General features: G+C 41.8%; 2 protein-coding genes across 6 annotated transcripts in view; one reads left to right on the forward strand and one right to left on the reverse strand.

The window, feature by feature from the left end:
* Positions 1 to 19,802, forward strand: part of LOC121594920 — a 111,376-nt gene that overhangs the window by 47,158 nt on the left and 44,416 nt on the right. For all 5 annotated transcript variants that reach the window (XM_041918748.1, XM_041918753.1, XM_041918751.1 and 2 more), the window contains exon 3: positions 1,762 to 1,903. In XM_041918748.1, coding sequence (XP_041774682.1) covers positions 1,762 to 1,903 — 142 coding nt within the window. The remainder of the gene's footprint in view (positions 1 to 1,761; positions 1,904 to 19,802) is intronic.
* LOC121594921 (cecropin-B1-like) lies at positions 2,744 to 3,728 on the reverse strand. The gene is made up of 2 exons (XM_041918754.1): positions 3,374 to 3,728; positions 2,744 to 3,238 (listed from the first exon to the last, which is right to left on the reverse strand). The coding sequence occupies exons 1-2, from the start codon at positions 3,473 to 3,475 to the stop codon at positions 3,137 to 3,139; spliced, it is 204 nt and encodes a 67-aa protein (XP_041774688.1). The 5' UTR covers positions 3,476 to 3,728; the 3' UTR covers positions 2,744 to 3,136.

Here is a 19,802-nt window from a genome sequence, read left to right on the forward strand (position 1 = left end):
AGGGATTTTTTTTGCCTCCTTCTGCAGCATTTATTTCACCCAAAGATATGCAAATTGTAATTTTAAACTCTTTATATCTCACAGTTCTGGTTGTTTTAATCGGATGAATGCTCTGCTCAGCCAGTTGCTTCCGATCTGATAAGGCTTTTTACGGCTGTTCGAACGACGTTGACCCAATTCATTCGCTCTCTCCTTTTCATCTCGTTCGGTGCTCACTGTTCTCGGGTTCTTGGGGATATTTTCCTCGAAAAAGCTAGATTATCATAACAAGATTGGCGTTGCGGCTTACCACACAGCATCGACCCTCGCAGGGACATTCCCGTAGCTGCGAGATTTTATGCAATTTGGCAAGATTCGGGGGAAAATGGTGCTATCATTTTTCCCAAAAATTTATTGTGCCTATCATGATTTTTTTGGAATACTTCCCCCAATCTCGCTATCTCTGCTTAAAGTGTCAGATTTATGCATTTCGATTAGCGAACGACCGGATTCTAAATTGGTTCATCTTTTTGGAAGATCTACTGCTAGTTTAATCGCCGCTGGTGCGCTAGCTACAGGGAGTATACCGGCCATAAAGGAGCTTTAATGAAAGCTTTACTTCCACGAAAGTGCTGAAGTCTTAAATGAATGCTTTTTGCGTTGTCTTGTGTACGTCGTTGGTTGGAAAATCGATGCAAACCTACCGCAACTGCGAGCTGATACCATGTCATTAGGCCATTAGTTTTAACGTTTTTGTACATGTGAGAGAGATAAAGAGAGAAAGATAGAGAGAGAGAGAGAGAGAGAGAGAGAGAGAGAGAGAGAGAGAGAGAGAGAGAGAGACTCTAGATTCGTCTCGCAGCGTCGAGATTAATGACAAATTCATGGTGGCGAAGCCTTATTGGTCACAGTGTACAACGTGTGGAACGGCGTAGGCGCTTATTGCTAAAATCATGACCCCAGTAACTGTTAAATATATCCTTAGCCGATGGCCAAAATTTAAAGATAGTGGAAAATGCTTCTGGCATAGTACTGACATAAATATTTTGGAATTATTAGACGAGCTGCCGTTTTTCGTACCATTTTCGTGGAACCGCTTTTACTGTTGGCTGTAAACCTTCTAGGAAGTTTAATGGGGAACATTTCGCTTACTGACTTGAGTGGCGTCTATTCTGAAAAGTCAGAAAGAGCATGTTTTGATGAAAATAATCGTCGCCTTTTGTTATCCAGAAGTATCAACTTATATGGCTGTTTTAACCTCAACCTCCCAAATCAACTGTTGAAAAGCTTTTCTTATGATTCTTGGAACTCGTCTAGCTTTGGCGTTAGCTAACATTAAGTAAGCTATATAGAACATTTTGTAGCTTTGTGAAGTATAACGTGCTAAAGTTGTTTGTTTGCGTATTAAAGAATTCAGTGAAAAAGAAACATATTTCGTTTAAAATGAAAAAAACGAATGCATTTTATATCAGGTCATTAATCGAAAAGCTCTCGATGATATGTTTCATTTGCAAATACATAATTAATATAATTATCAGCGGCCCAGTTCAAATGTAATTGATTCCCAGATGGATGCGTCATATTGCCACATTCACCATCGTACAAACACATTCTAGACGTGTTCCCACTGTACGCCAACGTTACAGTGTTGCCTTTCATTAACGTAGCGTTTTTAATTACCAGGTATCCAGGTATCCACGACCAGCCACGAGCCACGTGTATGTACACAATTTTACTAACTTTTACTTTACCCTCTCTTCTATTCCTTCACCCATGCTGCAGGTTCAATACCGACCGCGCCGGAAAACATTACCGTCACCTTCCTAACGCCCACATCGGTACGGGTCTCATGGCAAACCTCGATGGATCCACACACGATGCCAGTTGACAAATACGATGTCACGTACAAGCCGACCGACGCCAGGTAATCAGCAGATGAGTTGTCGCGTGTTGTGTTGAATGTTTTGCGCTCGAATACCGCTCGTAGACGGGTTTAGAATGCGTTACCGTTTGTATCCCTCTTTTCTGCTTACGTAGGTTGTTCGCGTACGACGCGTTTGGTGAAGTTTTTGCAACAGCAACACAACGTAACATTAACGGCCGTGGTGCTGCTGTGAGATGCACCTTTCTCACGGCTTCGGATGGCTTTGGTGCGTTGGTGCATTTGCAGATCCTTCCCCGGAAAATTGTGACGCGTTTTGTTGCTTATATTGTTGCGTGTGCTTACATTCATTGACGAAACGTGCAGTGGTTTGGCCAAATTGGAAATTGTGATTGCTCGCTTTTGTAGCATGTTGTTTGTTTGTGTTTTTTTTCTTTACACTCATTCGATCAAAAATTCTTACAATTTTGAATGTACGGTTGCAAGTCATTTCCAAGGAAGCATCAGTTTTGAAAAATTACAGATGAAATATTTATCAAAATTTTGATTAATTTTTCGTTCTAAAAATGTCAATGGTGCAATTGAAAAAAATTGGTTCACTATTTGAAAGAATTTGATAAGTGGAGCGGTATTGCACTTACATTCGAATACTTTTCTGTTATCGATAAGGTCTAAATTGTTTGAATTCGTTTAAAATGTCTTGAAAAAGATTTTAGAAAACATAAATTTGTGAGTTCTTTGCTGTGATTTAATATTAACAAATATTAAACTTTGATTTTATTCAGGTATTTCTGAAAGTGAAAATAATGCTTTTTGTAGTCATTCAACAAAAGGAATAAATATTACAAGCCAGTCATCCAGTAGCAAATAAGACCTCAATTGTTTCACACAAAAACAACTGTAATGTTGCTGTAAATTCAAAATATTTATTGATTCTTTTAGTACACTACGTGAAATCCTATACAATAAATCCCCTTTTACTATCATCCAGCAAACATATGTTACCGTTTTACATGTTTACTCATCTCAGCGCAATTTTGCTCCGGACAGGTTGTTTGTAAACCTTCTCATTTTTTCCTTTTGAAGAGGAAAGATAAAACCTCAAACCCAATATTGCTTCCAAATAATCTTCATCTCGCTGCGCAGGCTGCAAAGACAGTCCTTTGATGTTTGTGACGGTTGCAGGCTCAAAAACAGTCCAGCCAGGGACTTCAAACTGTCTCTCCATTTGCGCGCCTTGTTGAACAAGCCTCCGAGCCACCGGGCTGTTCCTTGCTAACCCCTTTGACCGTTCTTCTTGTCACGCAAATCCTGTATACCCTGCAGTACGGGCACTACCTTTTCCACTGCGTGGAACACATTTTTGCCAACTTTTTCCTGCGCCCTCGGTGAACGAGAGTGGAAAGATAGAGAGGGAGAGATAAAATGAAACAAATATACAGTGAGCAAATCAACAGCCCTTAGCTGAAAGGGATAATGCCCGGCCGCTCGCTACCATCGCTAGTTGCTTACCAATTTTTTGCCAAACTTTTTCAGATGGCCCGCCTCGGCTTGACCACCAAACAGCAGCAGCGTGGCCAGCAGGACGATAACCAACAGCTTCGATACGTTCATTTTGAGGCTTTGGCAAACGATGCTTGTTGTTTTGCAGCTTCCTTTCAGCTCAGTTTAAACCCCGAGTGTGCAGCTGTCACTTTCCCGTTCGAGATGGAATCACTGTGAAGTTCAGTGCGCGCGCTTTGTACCTTGGGGACTGATGTCGTTTCACCGGCAACTGGGCCGATTTTATACGTTTCAGCGGGGTTTGCGTTTGCCTTTGAAATTGTTTTACCACATTTGCCCGGATGTCCGGAAGGCATACTTTCTCACTCGGGCCCGATGAGCCTCGCCGATAACCTGCATTGCGCGCGGTCATACGCGGTTGTCGTCGGTCAATCGGTAGCATTGGCTCAATTCATTGACAGCAATAAGATCACGGTACGATAAGCGTGGCTCGCTGGACGACAACGGCGGCACTAATCGATTTATGACACCCGAGACACGGGGGAGATTTTGCCCCGATTTGTCACTGATTCTGTTATCGTGCACCGTACCGCTCTAGATGTGTTTTGTTTCTTTATCGTTTCAATCGGATGTCTTTTGCCTAGAAATGACAATTAAAATCAGGGCTTGGTACAGATGATTTAATCGTGCGAGCCGTGCGATAAGAGCTTCTTTGAATCGTACCAAAAGAATGAAATCATCATACGGTTTAAAAATGACTACGGAATGAAGAATCGATAGAGTTCAGAGTTGAAGAATACATGACAACAAATATCCGATAATGATTTGAATACTGCGAATCATTCATCATTTTAAACGTCTTGATATGTGCCAGTATTCTCCATTCATTGTTTTTTCCTCTATTTGTCGTAACGTCCTACGAAGACATATCAGCCTGTACAGGCTTCCAAGAGGTATGGATTTCATATCATTAAAAAAAAAGCAGCATATAATATAGTATACTCACCTATTTACAAAGCTGCATGGAACTCAGATGAGCTCGTAATAATATTTACAATAAATATCTTTCGAACTGTTTGAACACTGTCCTTTCGTATATTAATTAATGCATACACTTACTTCATCCAATCCATACACAACCCTTCGGTGAAGTGTGAATTTCTCTGGAATTTACTTTCCACATTCAAACATCCAATCATCGAACAAAAATGAATCAATACATTTTGCCAGCATATTTCGCAACGGTACGAAGTCTGAAATTTGAACATGCACACACGCAAACTTGCAACTGTACTGGGTGCAAACATACTGTTTGCGAGCAGCACACATTACGATTCAGCGTAGAAGCATATCTCATCAAAGCGATGGTGCCGCTGTTTACGTGTACAACCTGCAGCGGTTTGTTCGCGGTCCGTTACAAATCCTTCACTCGAGTGAAGCACGGTATTACATCGTGCTACATTTTGGGGCTGTGTTTGGAGCAAAATTATGCTGGATATTAAAAATGTGTGGGTAGCCATTAATCATGTACCATGTATGAAAGTGGTTTTGAGGTTACAGGTAATACAATTTGCGTTTGCAGTGCAATAACAAGTGTGTGTGTGTTTATTTAAAAAAAAAGTATGATATGCAAAAGAGATTATGTCAACTGGATATGAATGCCTCTTTTTATCATTAAAAACATAAATTAACTTGTACATTTCTACATTAATCTGCTTAACAATTACTTTGTCTTTGTTAGTGGTAAAAGAAAAACAATTCCACCTTTTTATCCTTTTTGGCTCAATTGAGGATTGTTTTGAAATTGCGTTGCAAGTGAATGGCAACAAAAAAACAGAACACCAAAGATTAACCTTTTGCCCTTTTTCCCCTTTTATTTTAATAATTATTTAAGAGCAACCATCCACAACCTAATCACTCGTTGCTCCGGCCATAAATGCTAATTATTATTACTTAGCGCACATCTCCGGACCACCACAGCCGCAGCAGCAGCAGCACCACCAGTACAAAGAAGTGCAACACTGAAATAACCTACCCTAAAGCCAATGTAACGATAATAGACGGCCATCGCTCCCAGTGATAAAGACTTTTTTATTCAAATTCAACTACGCAGAGCTGGGCGCATTATTTCTTTCATCCCCTTTTTGGATCCCGTTCGCCTTCGGAGCGGCCGACCGGGGGGTGCTGAACAGTGTCCTTAATTATGAAATCCCATTTCCACGCTGCTCACAATTCTGCACTCGAATGACCTATTTGCAGCAGAGGAGTGAACCGATTTTCACTTTGCCTTATCTTACTCATGTTCATGGACTGCTTTGCTCTCCACTTTCTGTGCTTACTGCGCAAAGAGCTGCAAGCTTTATTTTAACTATTTTATATTTAAGCTCTTCTTCAAAGCTTCCCGTTTGTCTTGTCCCTTTTTTACGTGCGTTACTTTTAAGTTGACGTTAGATGTAAGCACATCAGACGGTAATCCATTTGCTATGGACACTTCTTTTTTTTCCTGCCATTCGCTTTGGTTTTCAATCCACGGTACGATGCTGCGTCTCGTACAGCAAGAAGCGCTTTGGTTTCATGTGCTTTTTGCTCTAAAGGAATGAGAGAAAAAAGCATACCGAGGGATGCGTACAGCATACGCGTGTTACCGTCTTACGGTCTTACATTTGCATATTTTTTGCTTCGCAGGCTCGCGTCGAGCGTTCGAAAGTGTATCTTACAACCAAATTGAAAACGCCTTTGGCTTTTGCGCGCTTTAAAAATGGCTAAGCCCTGCAATCGATTTACTGTTCGTTTAGGTGTGCGTGTGTGTGTGTATGTGTGTGTGGATAAATATTACATTGGCGAGCAAATCGTACGCCGTGCCTGGTTGAGCCGGTTCAAGATTTTACGCTCGTGCTGCGGCTCGTAAAACGGGTTCGACTACCGTCGTGGGTTCAAGCGTCTTTTCAGCGAGCGATGCGGCTTAGGCACAGAGTTTTACGACGCGGAGTTTTCATGCAACTCGGCGTAAAGCTCCCCAAACGATAGTAAACATTTTACCTCTACTCCCAATCGCACATAGCCCGTGGATGGCGTTAGAGTCGATAAATATTTAAATTTATTTAAAAGACTCAAAGTTTTAACAGTCGTTTACGGCAGTTACTAACTTTTTGACGATTTCTTTATTTCGGAAGTGTGCAGTATGCATTCAACCTTGAGCTATATTTGTCATCAGCACACTAACATATCGTTAATGCTAAGTTATGCATACAAAATCTATCAGTTGGAAAATTCAATTCGAATTAATACTTGAATAAAATCACTTAAATTACGAATTTGAGTGAAAATTTTAATTTAGTCATATCAAACTGACAATACACATTTCAATTCTTAATAAACCCTTGCATTGTCATTCTCGTGAACTTCTTTGCCACATTTTTCCTCAATTAGTTGCCCATGTTATTGATTCCCAGTCATTTGGGTATTCGGTAAATTTCGAAACCATGTATTCATCCTCGCACCATTCTTGCGGGTGGCAAACGCTCCCACTGAACCGGCGCACAGTTCATGTGATGACACATTAGCAATTTACAACATTTATGCAAATGGCTATGAAACAATAATGGCTAGAACCGACAAACGTACACTCACTGACACACATGCAGCACACCGGATATGAAGGCAGTCTACACCAGTGACAACAAATGAGGGAGGACGGGAATGGAACACCGACCAGAACATGACCCTAATTGTACTTTGTAAAACGGGGCTGATTTGCCAACAGATGCTCGAAACGCGCTCGGTCCATGCTCGACTGACCGGTTGGACGGCAAATAGTGTCATTAAAAATCAATTAACATGCTGATTAAGTTTTCACATTTCGTTGGCCAGCATTGAGCGTTGAAGAAAGTGACCAGGGCGCTTGGCCTGGATCAAAAGTTTCCGGCATTCGCTCGGTGGTCTAGCAAGAGCAATGAACTGAAGCAAATAGTGTAAAACACGCACGGTGCTAAACATAGCATGTGGCCATCTGTTGCCACAGACTGGCGCAGAGCAAATATTGAGCAAACGTTTGTCAGGCTGTTGAATTATTGACACTGCTCTGGTGAGCCAAAGCAATGGTGGAACTATGGAAGGAAATGGAAATGTCTATCGCATGTTATTATTTTCGATTTTTAGGACTTCTTGTAATCTTGAATTGAAAGTTTTACAATTAAAATAAAGTTGTTACATTTTGTAGTTAGTGCTAAGGCATACATTTTTGACATTGTGGATTATTTTTTTCCAAAAATGGATCAATTATGGACAGTGCGCATAAATTTTTGACTCTAACGCACAATTTTCGACTCTTGAATGAATCTTAATAAATTTACGAGGTATTTGAGCTGATTTATAACAACTTTAATTTTGCATGACATAAAACTAAAAAAACTTCTTATAGGATTGTTTTATCTTGAAAAAATTATTGAACAAAACTAATAAATTTACAACACGTTATTTCTTCTTCTTCTTTGGCTCAACAACCGATGCCGGTCAAGGCCTGCCAACCCACTTGTGGGGTTGGCTTTCAGTGACTTATTGATTTCCCCCCATAGCAGGATAGTCAGTCCTACGTATGGCGGCACGGTCTATTTGGGGCTTGAACCCATAACGGGCATGTTGTTAAGTCGTACGAGTTGACGACTGTACCATGAGACCGGCTATCAACACGTTATTTACACCTGAAAATACATGCAAACTGTTCCCACTCCATTGAAATTTCCAAACAATTTTTATCCACTCCATTAAAATTTCCAAACAATTATTTTAATTAAAGATTAATTTTTCTCTTCTTCTATGTGTCGTAATGACATATCATCGGACTGTGCAGGTTTTCGAGACTTTTTTAGTGCCACGCAGCTAGAAAGTCCGTCCTTGCTACGGTGCATATGCGGCTTGAATAATTTAGAAACACACAGCATCAGACAGTACCATAGATTTTATAAACAAAACAATAAACTTACAGTCAAATGTTGCTGCCTTAGAGACAAAAATTGACTTATATATTAAAATCGGTGAGTTAGAGTCAAAGTTTTACGGTAACAACTTTAACAGTTCAAACTTTTAATACAAGATTTGTAACTTCCTCAAAATGGGACTCAATTTCCAAGCAACGAAGAAGAATCTATTCGATCTCATAAATAAATTCTGTCTCATACAGCACTGCTTTGATTCAATCAAACTCCCACAAGCAAACTATTTTCGCACGCTTCTGGCCATCGTTGTGCCGTGCATATTCGCACGGTTTGCCAATCTAATAATCATAAATTGCCACTCACAAAAAATGTAGTGCTTTTAGCTATTGGCACGATCCACCCTGCTGCTCGACGTTCGACCACCGTACGGGGAATGTTGTGCCATGTTATCATATTGCATTTTCCCTCAAACGGCACGTTCACCCACATGAAACGTCTTCATTGCCTCGGACTGGAAATGTTTGTATGCATGTGTGTGTGTGTATGTGTGCAGTGTATTCTCTGTTGAATTTTTCTGTGGAAAACTCTCACCAAACAGCGCGATTCAATTGCTACTGCACAGGGACATGGCATCGGTAGTAATTGAATTTTGTTCTACCGGTGGGAACGTGTTCGAGCACTGAATGCACACCGGTGCATCAGCGATACGCACTTGACGCAAAAGTGGATGCATTCGTTTTGGTTTATTTCGGCAAAGGGAATCAGAGGGAACGACCATGTGGTCGAACATGATACAATTTGGTTCCACATATTAGGTGTGAATTTTTTGTTTCGGAGAAACCATACGGATCGAATAAAAACTTTGAAGCCAAAAAAAGGTGCTGCAGAAAAATGTGATCAAATCAATTCATTTATCACAAATAAATTGCTTATTGATTTGTCTCGCCTTTACACCAATAAATTGCATTGCTTTCAAGTCCTGTTCACGGCCGTCACGGAATAAAATTCACCTTCAAAGAACATCTAAGGCAGCAACAGAAAGCAGATGACAAAACAGGCATTTGCTTCAACTGTTCGAGGAATGTATATTCGCTGCATCCGCTGCCTATCAACTATGTGTGATATGCGATTGCTGCGAATGAAACTATTTACCCCGACCCCGAGCGTCCAATGAAATGGCTGCCATCATCCGTCCGCAGGGCGTAGCCGTAGGCTTGATTCGGTTCATTCCACGAAAGCGTTCGTCAAGATGGCCGTCTTTGCACGCCGACTGAAGCTGTTCGGTCGTTATTCGGAGAATTTCTAGTTACATGCTAATGAAAATTCCACGAGCCGTGTACCGCCCGGCCAGCGACCATGCCTGTTCCCTGTTCCAGGTAATCAGCGACAGTTGAGTGTCTAGCCATTGAGGTACCGTCTTTTACGGGAATGGATCGAAGCAAGCAGAAGGGATTGTTTCAGCCATCGGTGACGGGTGGAAGAAATTAAATTAACATTATGTCGGCACTGGGTGCTGCGTACGGATGATTTCATCAAGCTGCTTGGAAACAGAAGCGGTCCGACACGCGGCAAGAGGCAAATCAGGAGCATGTTTTGATTTGAGGTGTTTTTTTTTGCATAAAACTGTCGTACATGGGCGAGACAAACGTTTGCTGTTCATGTGACAAACTGTTTACTGTTCAATTTGGACAATTCGTTTCGCGTATCACGCGTTGTCCTGTGTGCGTGTGTGTTATTTATGGTAACTCCATCCATGACAACACTGTGCGCTGCAAGGAAGTACCATCGCAGCCAAGTGTGCTAAAAATAAAAGTTAATTTTTTTATTTTGGAATGTTTGTAATTGAATAATCAAAATTTCATATTCCAAGAGTTGAAAAGATTATTCAAGCTTTGCTAGAACCGTCTTGTGAGAATGTTATTTTTTAAATAATATAAATAATAATTGAAATAAGGAAGCAATCGTTTGAAAATTGTTCGTTTTTAGGAATATAAAGTTAATTTTATAAAGATTCTTAATTATGCTTTTGCATTTGGAAAAGAAATATGTCTTGAAAACCTTAATTATTTGAAACCTTTGCCATGAAATTGCCATTCTCATGAAATTTAAATCTTGAAACTTTTGAGTGAAAGAAGGTGATTCGACGAAAGTGGACTGTTCAGAAACCTTTCAACTGTGCATTCATAGAAAAAAATCAGGTGTAATGATTTAATTCATGATAAATTTGAGCAGGAAACTGAAAACAAATGTCAACTCAACTTTCTTTGCTCGTTGCGAGTGTTTGATAAAGGTTTGTTTGAAGTCAATAAATCTTTGCTCATTTTTTGATGAATTATTTCCGTAACACACGTAACACAAAAAAACACATGGTCACTTTGTGTAGGCGACGAATGTACGTATTACATCTACCTTTGTACTGATTTTTTTTTCTTATTTCACTTGTGTCCAGTGTGGAAAGGTAGTACCTGTAACGAATGTCCGGCAGGCGAATGTGTAAAGGGCATAGTTATATAAGCAGCACTTCTGTAGCGATATGCAAACTTTTAATAGCATTTGGTGCGCGTTAAGTGTCTGTTACGGTCAGTCAGGGTATGACATAAAAGTTCAAAGGTTATGATATTACAGAAAAAGACAATGGAGAAGACGAGCCTATTGACAAGATATATTTTTATTCAGCAGGAATAAAACTTCTTCTTCTTCTTCTTCTTTGGCTCAACAACCGTTGTCGGTAAAGGCCTGCCTGCACCACTTGTGGGTTTGGCTTTCAGTGACTAATTGATTTCCCCCCATAGCAGGATAGTCAGTCCTACGTATGGCGGCACGGTCCATTTGGGGATTGAACCCATGACGGGCATGTTGTTAAGTCGCACGAGTTGACGACTGTACTACGAGACCGGCCTGTACTACGAGGAATAAAACTTAGTATTATTATATACAAAACACATTCAATACATATAAGTAGGCTCATGTGTAAAGTGTATTTCATTCCGTGACACTGTTTTTTATCTCAAATTAAAATACCCAAAACCAAAAACGTCAATCAATCTACAGCTAAAAATGTGGCATAATACCAAGGACTTTGTACGCTTACCGTTCGGCTCCCGCGTTTGAACGATGCGTAATCCTGCCGCTTTAATCCGCCTTGTCAACTTTCATAAGCATCGATAATGCAAGCGATAAATTTATTGCCCCATCCGACCTACACGCAATAAATAGGAAAATCCTACATCATCCTTCAATGGAGGCAGGGCGATATTAGGCAGGCTTGGGGCGTGTTTCTTTTCAGGTTTTTTTTTGTGTGTGTCTTGTTCTGGCTCTTTCTTTGGATCGTTTCTTTATTGCGCTGGTTTTCTACTATCTGCTGGCTGGCTTGTAATAACGTTGTAAAAGAAAAAAATAATAATAATAAGACGTCCTCCCACTGTGATGCTGCTCGTGCCGTCGGCTCTTTATGTTGCGCACACAGGCCGTCACTAATCTAATCTAGCTTGTCCCCGAAAAAATGATGGACATGTTGATGGCACAATGGCCATCATCTTGGACCATTTCGGATACCGCCCGCCACTAGACCCACAGATCGGTAGAAAATCTATAGAAATTGTTTCCAAAAGCCTTGAAAGGTTAAAGAGAATGTATCTCTAAAGGAGAGCGTGAGACCGAGTGGCGGGCATCGTTTTAGAACAGTCTCGAGTACGGAGCGCGGAGGATGAAAAGCAGAAGTACAAGAAAATCTTGAAATCTCTCGTTTAAGCTGTTTGTAAACCGACTGTGAAATGAAGTTTCGACTCAAAACGGAATGCGCACACTGTAGCATTAGCAATTTGGCTGTCTCGCCGGGGCGGAGTCAGCGTTGACTTCTTGGGAGATCATTCCAATCGGTCGGTTTTTTCAGTCAACATGTCACTGCATAATGATGCCTTAACAAACACTTTGCTCAGTCTGTGACTGTTTTTTTTTTTACATTTTGCCTTCCGTCGTGTCAACTTCAGCGCAGGCATTTAAATGTTACTTTCTTTTGGGTAAACTGTTACGATAAAGTCCCGGCCGGTGGGTCCAATCGATACGGTGACCTCGAAGAAAGTTACTCCTGAAAAAAAAACACACACACACACCAACAAAAACATTGTGCTTACCATTTACTTCCACAACTTCCCTGAACCGATCGAGTGGAACAGTTTTCGGGGAAATCCAAATAGCTCGAAAAATTGACACCGACAGCGCTGCAAAACCCTTCCGTTTCCCGGTGACATTCTCGAGAAGCAGCTGAGCTTGGGAAGAAAAGTGGCCGGCATAAACAGAACCGAGCACGAGAACGGGCGTTCGATACCGTTCGGCTCAAACCGGTTCTAACTTTTGCTGCCCTACGGTAGCTTTGTTCAAGGGAAAGTTTTGATTGTATTAAATTCGGCCGCACCGTGTAAGACAAAATGGAGAATGAACGTAAACGCATCTTCAAAGTGCGAAACCAATTGAAGCGTGTAACTTTGTTAAGGACAGAACGAGTAATTTTAGGTGAGTTTTGGGTGTGAAAATTATGCCTCAAGCAATATTTGATGTCTCCTTGGGACAAACGATTGCAAAGCTTTAAATATCTTACACGACATTAAAGATATCGACAAATGAATGATTATGGTTTTTGTAGCAATACATTGTCCTGATACAAACTATGGTGATGTATTGTTGACAAAGCCTTTCTCTGCTATAAGATATCAACTCTTATTTCATCTTTTGCTCAGTGAGAAAACAATCATTTATACAACCAGTTGAAGTTTATTTGTTTGAAAATTTATAATCATGTAAATCGCTGTAAAATCATGTAAATACTTAAGTTACGCTCATTAATCCCACTTCCCTCACCACACAACTTTATGGCACTGCTAAAAGTTAAAGCACGGACGCGTCACAAAAACAAGAAGGCAAGTGATAAAAGAACGTAGACTTATTGCAATAAAGAGCAACAATTCACCCTATCTAAGCGGGCGACGATGACAACGCAGACAGTTAACTTTCCACCAACAACACCGCTAACAAGATCAGAAATCCTTTCTTGTTTCACCCAGCCGACCTCATTGAGCAGATGGGTGCCGCTAGTGCCCTTACTTTCTTTTCGGCAATAAACTGCCTTGCCCATTGCTCTCAACCTTTCGGGTCTTCCGGGTGCGCACAGCACGTTTTATGCGGCATGGGCATACTCCCTTGGCCCACATTTTCCACCACGCAACCATATGGGTTGTGCGACTCAGCAAGAGACGCAAGACATAAACGAACCTCTTGGCTAGACTGCTGCTGCAGCGATGGTAAAAGACACGGAAGAAGCAAACCCCTAACCATCGGCACCGAACGGCATCGATTGAAGAGGAAACTTAATATGCTTACATAAAAACTGTTGCCATCGTAGTGCTTGCTTGCTACCACACATACCGGAACGTTCTCTCTGTGAGTTTTTGTTGTCTTTCGTCTTCCTCTTTGTATGGGGCCCATTAATGACATGAACGAACGAGAGAGATGGAGCGATAAAGAATATGTCTTGAAATGGGAAAGAAAAAAAACAACTAAAATACAGCTACCATAACACCCATTTTCCAGTGTATTTCCCAGTGGACACTGACACTTCCCACCCAGAACCACCCATCGGTTTCCACTCCAGTGCTGACGAGCCCACCACACCGGAAGTGACATGCAAACGCAATAATGACAGCAGACTGACAGGACAAAGACAAAGAAGCTTATCTGCATGCTGAGCACCACCACCACTACCAACACCACCATGTGGTCAACACGCGCCGAATTTGTTGCGTATGTTAAGCTACTATGTTGCTATTCGAGCAAACGAAAAAACAACGAATGAAAAAAAGAAGACAACAATCACCATTCTCAGCCTAACAGGTTTTTCTTACTGCGCAGTAACGGACATTTCCCGCTCGTGTGTTAGCTTTCGGTGGGTGAATGCATCGTCAAATCTGTCTCCGGAAATTGGACTGTTATCCTACTGTGTGCGTGTGTGTGTGTGTGTGTGTGTGTGTGTGTGTGTGTGTGTGTGTGTGTGTGTGTGTGTGTGTGTGTGTGTGTGTGTTCTTTTTCTCTGTATTTTTTCACCACAAACTGTCACGTCGGCTCGTGTCACATTAAGCGAAACGTTTTGATAGCCTAAATTCGCTCCTCTTTCCGCATTCGCGTCTCCTAACACACACAGACACGCACAGTGGAGGGTGTAATTATAAACGCAACGGATCAGTTTACACGTCTGCACCATTATACACGCAGCAAGGCAATTTTCACTGCGCGTTAGCATATTCGAGCTGTAGTGCTGGCGGTTACAATCAATTCCGGAAACCGTTTGTTATTGATTGTTTAGCGATCAGATTTCTTCCACGGTACGGAGTACTCATAGAGCTTTATTTTTGTCGAAATCGGTTGTAATGCAGGGACAGAGAGAAAGAGAGAGAGAGAGAGATAGAGAGAGACGGTAACAGATACGCGATATTTTCCGACAAGAGTATCACTTTACGCGACGCGCCCAAAAGTACGCAGCACGAGCATGACAAATTGCATCATTTGCCGTTGACGATAATGTGCCACACGTGGGTAAGGTAAATTTACGATAGGATCGGTTGTTATGGACTTACCGATACTGTTGGTAGCTAAATAAATCTTTACCGCTGTGGAAAAAAATAGTACATATTGCTATCATTTCGTTCTAAATGTCATAGTCGTGGTACGTTAGATAAATGTTAAACAGCGTGATAAAAAATTCTGTTTCCTTGTTCATTCTCTCAAAGCATGATTGAAGTCTAACGAGAGGCAATCAAACCATCATAATATTCTTAACAATAAAATTCAGTGCGATCATGATTAAAGGTCATTAAGCATATATTGTTAAAGTGTAATAGTTATCCTTGTGATTCAGGATTATCAAGCTATATTTTGGGTTTTTGAGTAAGTTTTGTATTAATAATTTGTTTTTATCAAACTTATAGAAAACTAAATAATACATAATTAAGACTAATCGTTTAGGTTATACATTTAATTTGTGTAAAAATTGATACTAAAATTGTGTCAATTAATTCTCATAATTCCTATGCTGATTCCATGGAGCCGCCCAGTTGTTCTAAAATAATACATGGAGACGCCTAGTGCTTTAAAAACAGGATTCTTTGGCTCAAAAACCGTTGTTGATCAAGGTCTGCCTGTACCGCTAGTGAGCTTTGCTTTCAGTATCTTATTGATTGCTCGTAGCTGGATAGTCAGTACTTCGTATGGAGGCACGGTCCATTCAAGCTTGAACGCATGACGGGCAATAAACAGGATTATTAGCTTTAATTCAGAACGGTTCCTCTAAAAATACTACACAAACCAAAAATTTTGCAAAAAATGATAAATACTTTACGTAATTCAAACAAAAACTGCATTATTATTATCTTCCATTTCATTAATATCCTTCGAGGCTCAATCAGCTTATTTCCTTTTTCTTGTCACACAAATCAACAGCACGGTCGATTACGCTATCGACCCATCCAGCTTTAATGCGAATGCACATCAATCGATCGGTACCGTTGAACGTGCGGTAGTGAAATCAAAAATTGGCGATCGTAATCTTCCACCCCACACTGTTGCCATCGGTTGCTGTACCATGATAAATTGAACGTAACTTATAATCCGCCCGCGTACAATGGAGGTGGAATGTTTGCCGTGCCCGTACCGTGCTACTGCTCATGTAATTTTTCTTCCTCTCCTCTTCTGCCTTCTAACACACTAACACACTCACTAACGCTAACTAAAAAAAAAGCGTTCCAAAAGTGAACGCGTACATTCTATCGGGGTGGTCGATCCGCTGGAGACCGGCTTTTTGAGTGAAGAATGAGAGAGAAAGACAGAGAGAGAGAGAGAGAGAGAGAGAGAGAAAGAGAGAAAGAGAAGTGAAAAGGGTGTAGGGAGCGACAGGTTCATATTGCTTTCCCATCCAGCCGGCCAGTAATGTCTTCCATGCCATTGTTCTGGCGGGAAAACGGGGAAAAATCAGACTGCAATGCACAGAACGCGAACGCGAACACGATACGACACGGTTTCGAACTGGTCAAGAGCACCCACTCGCCCCGGTCGATGAGCTATTTTTGTTCCTTCCATCCACACCCCGCTCTGCACACACACACATCCTTTGCGTAACCGCAAACTCCAGACCATCCTTCATTCCCGCTCCCACGAATGCAATTCCAACACCCACCGCGCTCTCGTTCACCTCCTTCCACCTTTGGAAGCCACACTTCAGACCACTTTGCTTTCATGCCCGCAAAGCCTGCCGCCAACGGACAAGGGGTTATGGCATACCAAAGCGTAAGGAGTCCTCCGCACACACACACACACACCGATGACACGAATGTGGTCGAGTGATAGAATTTATGTAAGCGCGCGCGACAGACGAACACACCGGCCTGGCTACACTTGCTCGGGGACGGAAATCAGTTCTCGTCCTGTCGCTAACCGTTCCGGGCGCGCACACTGGCTGCTGGTGCTGCTGTTGCCGAACAACGGCAGTAATTGTGGGAGTCTAAAAAGAGATCGAAAAACGAGTGTGTATGCGTGTATGTGTGTGTGTGTGTGCATTAAGCATGGTGGATGCGTTGGTTTAAATCAAATTAATTGCAACTACCAGTGCGCTTGGAAATTTGCGCCCAATTTGTGACCGTTCTGCAATGGAGTGAAAGTCGTGCGAACGTGGTGGACCAAGTTTGGCCTCGATTGTCTCCCAAAAGCAGGGGCCAAAAAAAGCAGAGAAAACGGGTAAAATAATTGGTGCTAGTTGTTCGTGTCGTGTGTGTTTTGTCGTAACGAGTTATATTGCCCTTGTCATCCGGAAGCGTGATGGTTGAATTTTAAGTTCCGCTGAGCTGGCGCTTGCACGCTTCTGAGCCGCTGCTTCATTAGAACAAAACAGCTAGTTAACCTGACCAGAGGCTGGGGGGGGGGGGGTCCGACCGTGTGTTTATCCTACGTTATGTAATGGAAACCATTCCGTGTCGGGGAGCAATTTTTGGAGCAGTTTATTAAGTTTGCGTGCACTTTTACTGAGATAGTAGCCAGAGGTCACCTTTTTTTTGGAGCGGTCAATATTTAAGGTTTCCGTCGGGTGTTTGGTTGCGTTATCGAAAAGTGTTTTCAGTTTTTTTTGTACAGGCAAGTATTCACAAAGGCCATCACAAAGATATCATGATTAAGGATGAATACCGAAACACGTCCAGTTAAAATGAGACACACAGAAATACAGCCATTACTCTCGGCGGAGTCGTCCGATAAAACACGGCGACTGATGAAAATGAAACGTGTTAAAAAAAGCAACCATCCTTACCAACCCGTGAGCAGGAAAATGTTGCTGTCCATGCCGTAGGAAGATGAGAAAGAGAGAGAGAGAGAGAGAGAGAGAGAGAGAGAGAGAGCGAAGGAAACCGTAGGGACATGACGAGGATAAGCGCCCAACGGAAAAGTCACGAAACAGTGCTTTTGAACACGAGCGCACGAAGAGCCGGTTTAATTATTCAAATGCCAAGCCCCATGGCCAAGTGATTCGAGCTCGTTTTGCTGCTGCCTGCCCATCCTGTTCCCCCTGCCAGCTAGGTGTGCCAGAGCCCCTTTCCTGCCCTGTGACGGCGGTACAGGTCGGAAAATGAAACTCTCCCTCCCTGGGTTCGGTGCTAGTGGTTACAACATTTTCTGCGGCATGTTTCCGTTGTTTTCTGTTCTGTGCTGAGCTTCATACATGGCGAGTTTTATTAATTCTTGACCTACCGTTGTACACTGTCGGATGCGTTGCAGAGTCAACCTGCCACGCTTTTCCATTGTCTGCTGCAGGCCATAATGCATATGAAACAGTTGCAGTTGGTTGGGGTTTTGTTTCCCTTCAATTCATGGTTTGTTTTATGTCTGTGTGTGGTTGTGTGTGTGTTTTTATGCGACTTCAATTTCCGCGGTGTAATTACTAGTAACCGAATGGTGTATGTGGATGATGAACGAGCCAAAATGGTTTATCTGGAAACTCTTTATTGATTTTAGTGCCCATATATTTGAAGAATCCGTTTTACAAAGTATTCCTTTCAAAAGTTAGCTTAAGTGTAAACACGTTCTATTCAAACCATTAATTATCGAAAATTCTTGTGATAAATGTCAAATACGTGACATGCATTAATAAAACTTCATAACAACGATGTTTCACTGAACCCAACGTTTGATTTAATAAACCATTAATCACCTCACCATGCCTTCCTTTAAGCCTTCCTTAGGATCCCTGACTTACCCCTTTCACAAGCTTCAAATGGTGACGTGACAGCCAACGATTGCTAGGAAAGGTGTTCCTTTGCCGACAAACTACTCCTACGACGACTCTCTCATCTTTTCTGCCCCCCCCCCCCCCCCCCAAGCTCCAAGTGAAAGGTAGCTGTCTCTCTTCCTCTCTTTATTCACCTCAACCTCACAACAAGTTCCTCCAACGAATCACACATTAAGCTTAGATTATCTGTCGTAAATAGGCAAAATTACTAACGCAAAGATTTATCGGCCCTCCATTCCGATTCCGCATTGTTTGACAACTCGTGCCCGCCGAAAGGAAACAGACGTTTGCAGAAAACTACCATCGAAATTTGCATAATTTTCACATAAATCCACTGTACCATGCCACCTGAAGCTATCTTTTCAATTATACCGCCAGCCGTGTGCTGGCAGTAGCAGTAGAGTGTGAACGTAAATTAATATTCATCGCACTCGGCCGGAATCCGATGCTTTAGATGTAATCTAAGCTAGTGAACGGTTCGTGTAGGAGAGTCGTCGTCCTTGTCCTTGGATGTGGAAGTTTGCATAGCCCGTATCTCTTGTCTGGCTGGTCGGAGTTAATGGTGTAGCTTACCGTATGACATCTGCTCGCTGTGATAAGCATCACTAACTACCGTGGGTCGCGCATCCACACTCTGCAGTGTTGTAATGAAGTTTAATTATCCGCATGTCATGGCAGGGTAAAGATAATCTTGCACCAACAATAACGTTATTTTCACATTTTAATCCCGATAATGCAATAATTGAACAAGTCAAATCCATTGGTGTAAGAGGGGTTTTTGTCTGTCAATAAACTGCTATTTCAATTGACAAATCCATCCATGCGACATGCGTTACATTTCTACGCAGCGTACGTTGCCGGTAAATCCAACAATGAAATGTTTGGCCACATTTCACTCAACGCAAACCAACCAACCAGCTGCCCATCATAAACAGTTTTTGTGCTGGGATTATCGAACAATCAGAACAACGTACAATCGAATTCATAGTTGCTTCGTCCCACCAATTCAACCATCTCAAACGCAAATCCATCCATTTGCATTTCCATGAAAACAATACGCAACGTGTGTTTGCAGCTGCATATGAAAATGCACTCTTTGTGTGCCTCTTGAGTGCATAATGAGGGTTTGCTTTTGACTACAATCCGCAATTGCAATTGAAATCATTTTCACTTCACCTCACCCATT

Source organism: Anopheles merus, chromosome 2L, assembly GCF_017562075.2.
Source record: "Anopheles merus strain MAF chromosome 2L, AmerM5.1, whole genome shotgun sequence".
Classification (NCBI taxonomy): domain Eukaryota; kingdom Metazoa; phylum Arthropoda; class Insecta; order Diptera; family Culicidae; genus Anopheles; species Anopheles merus.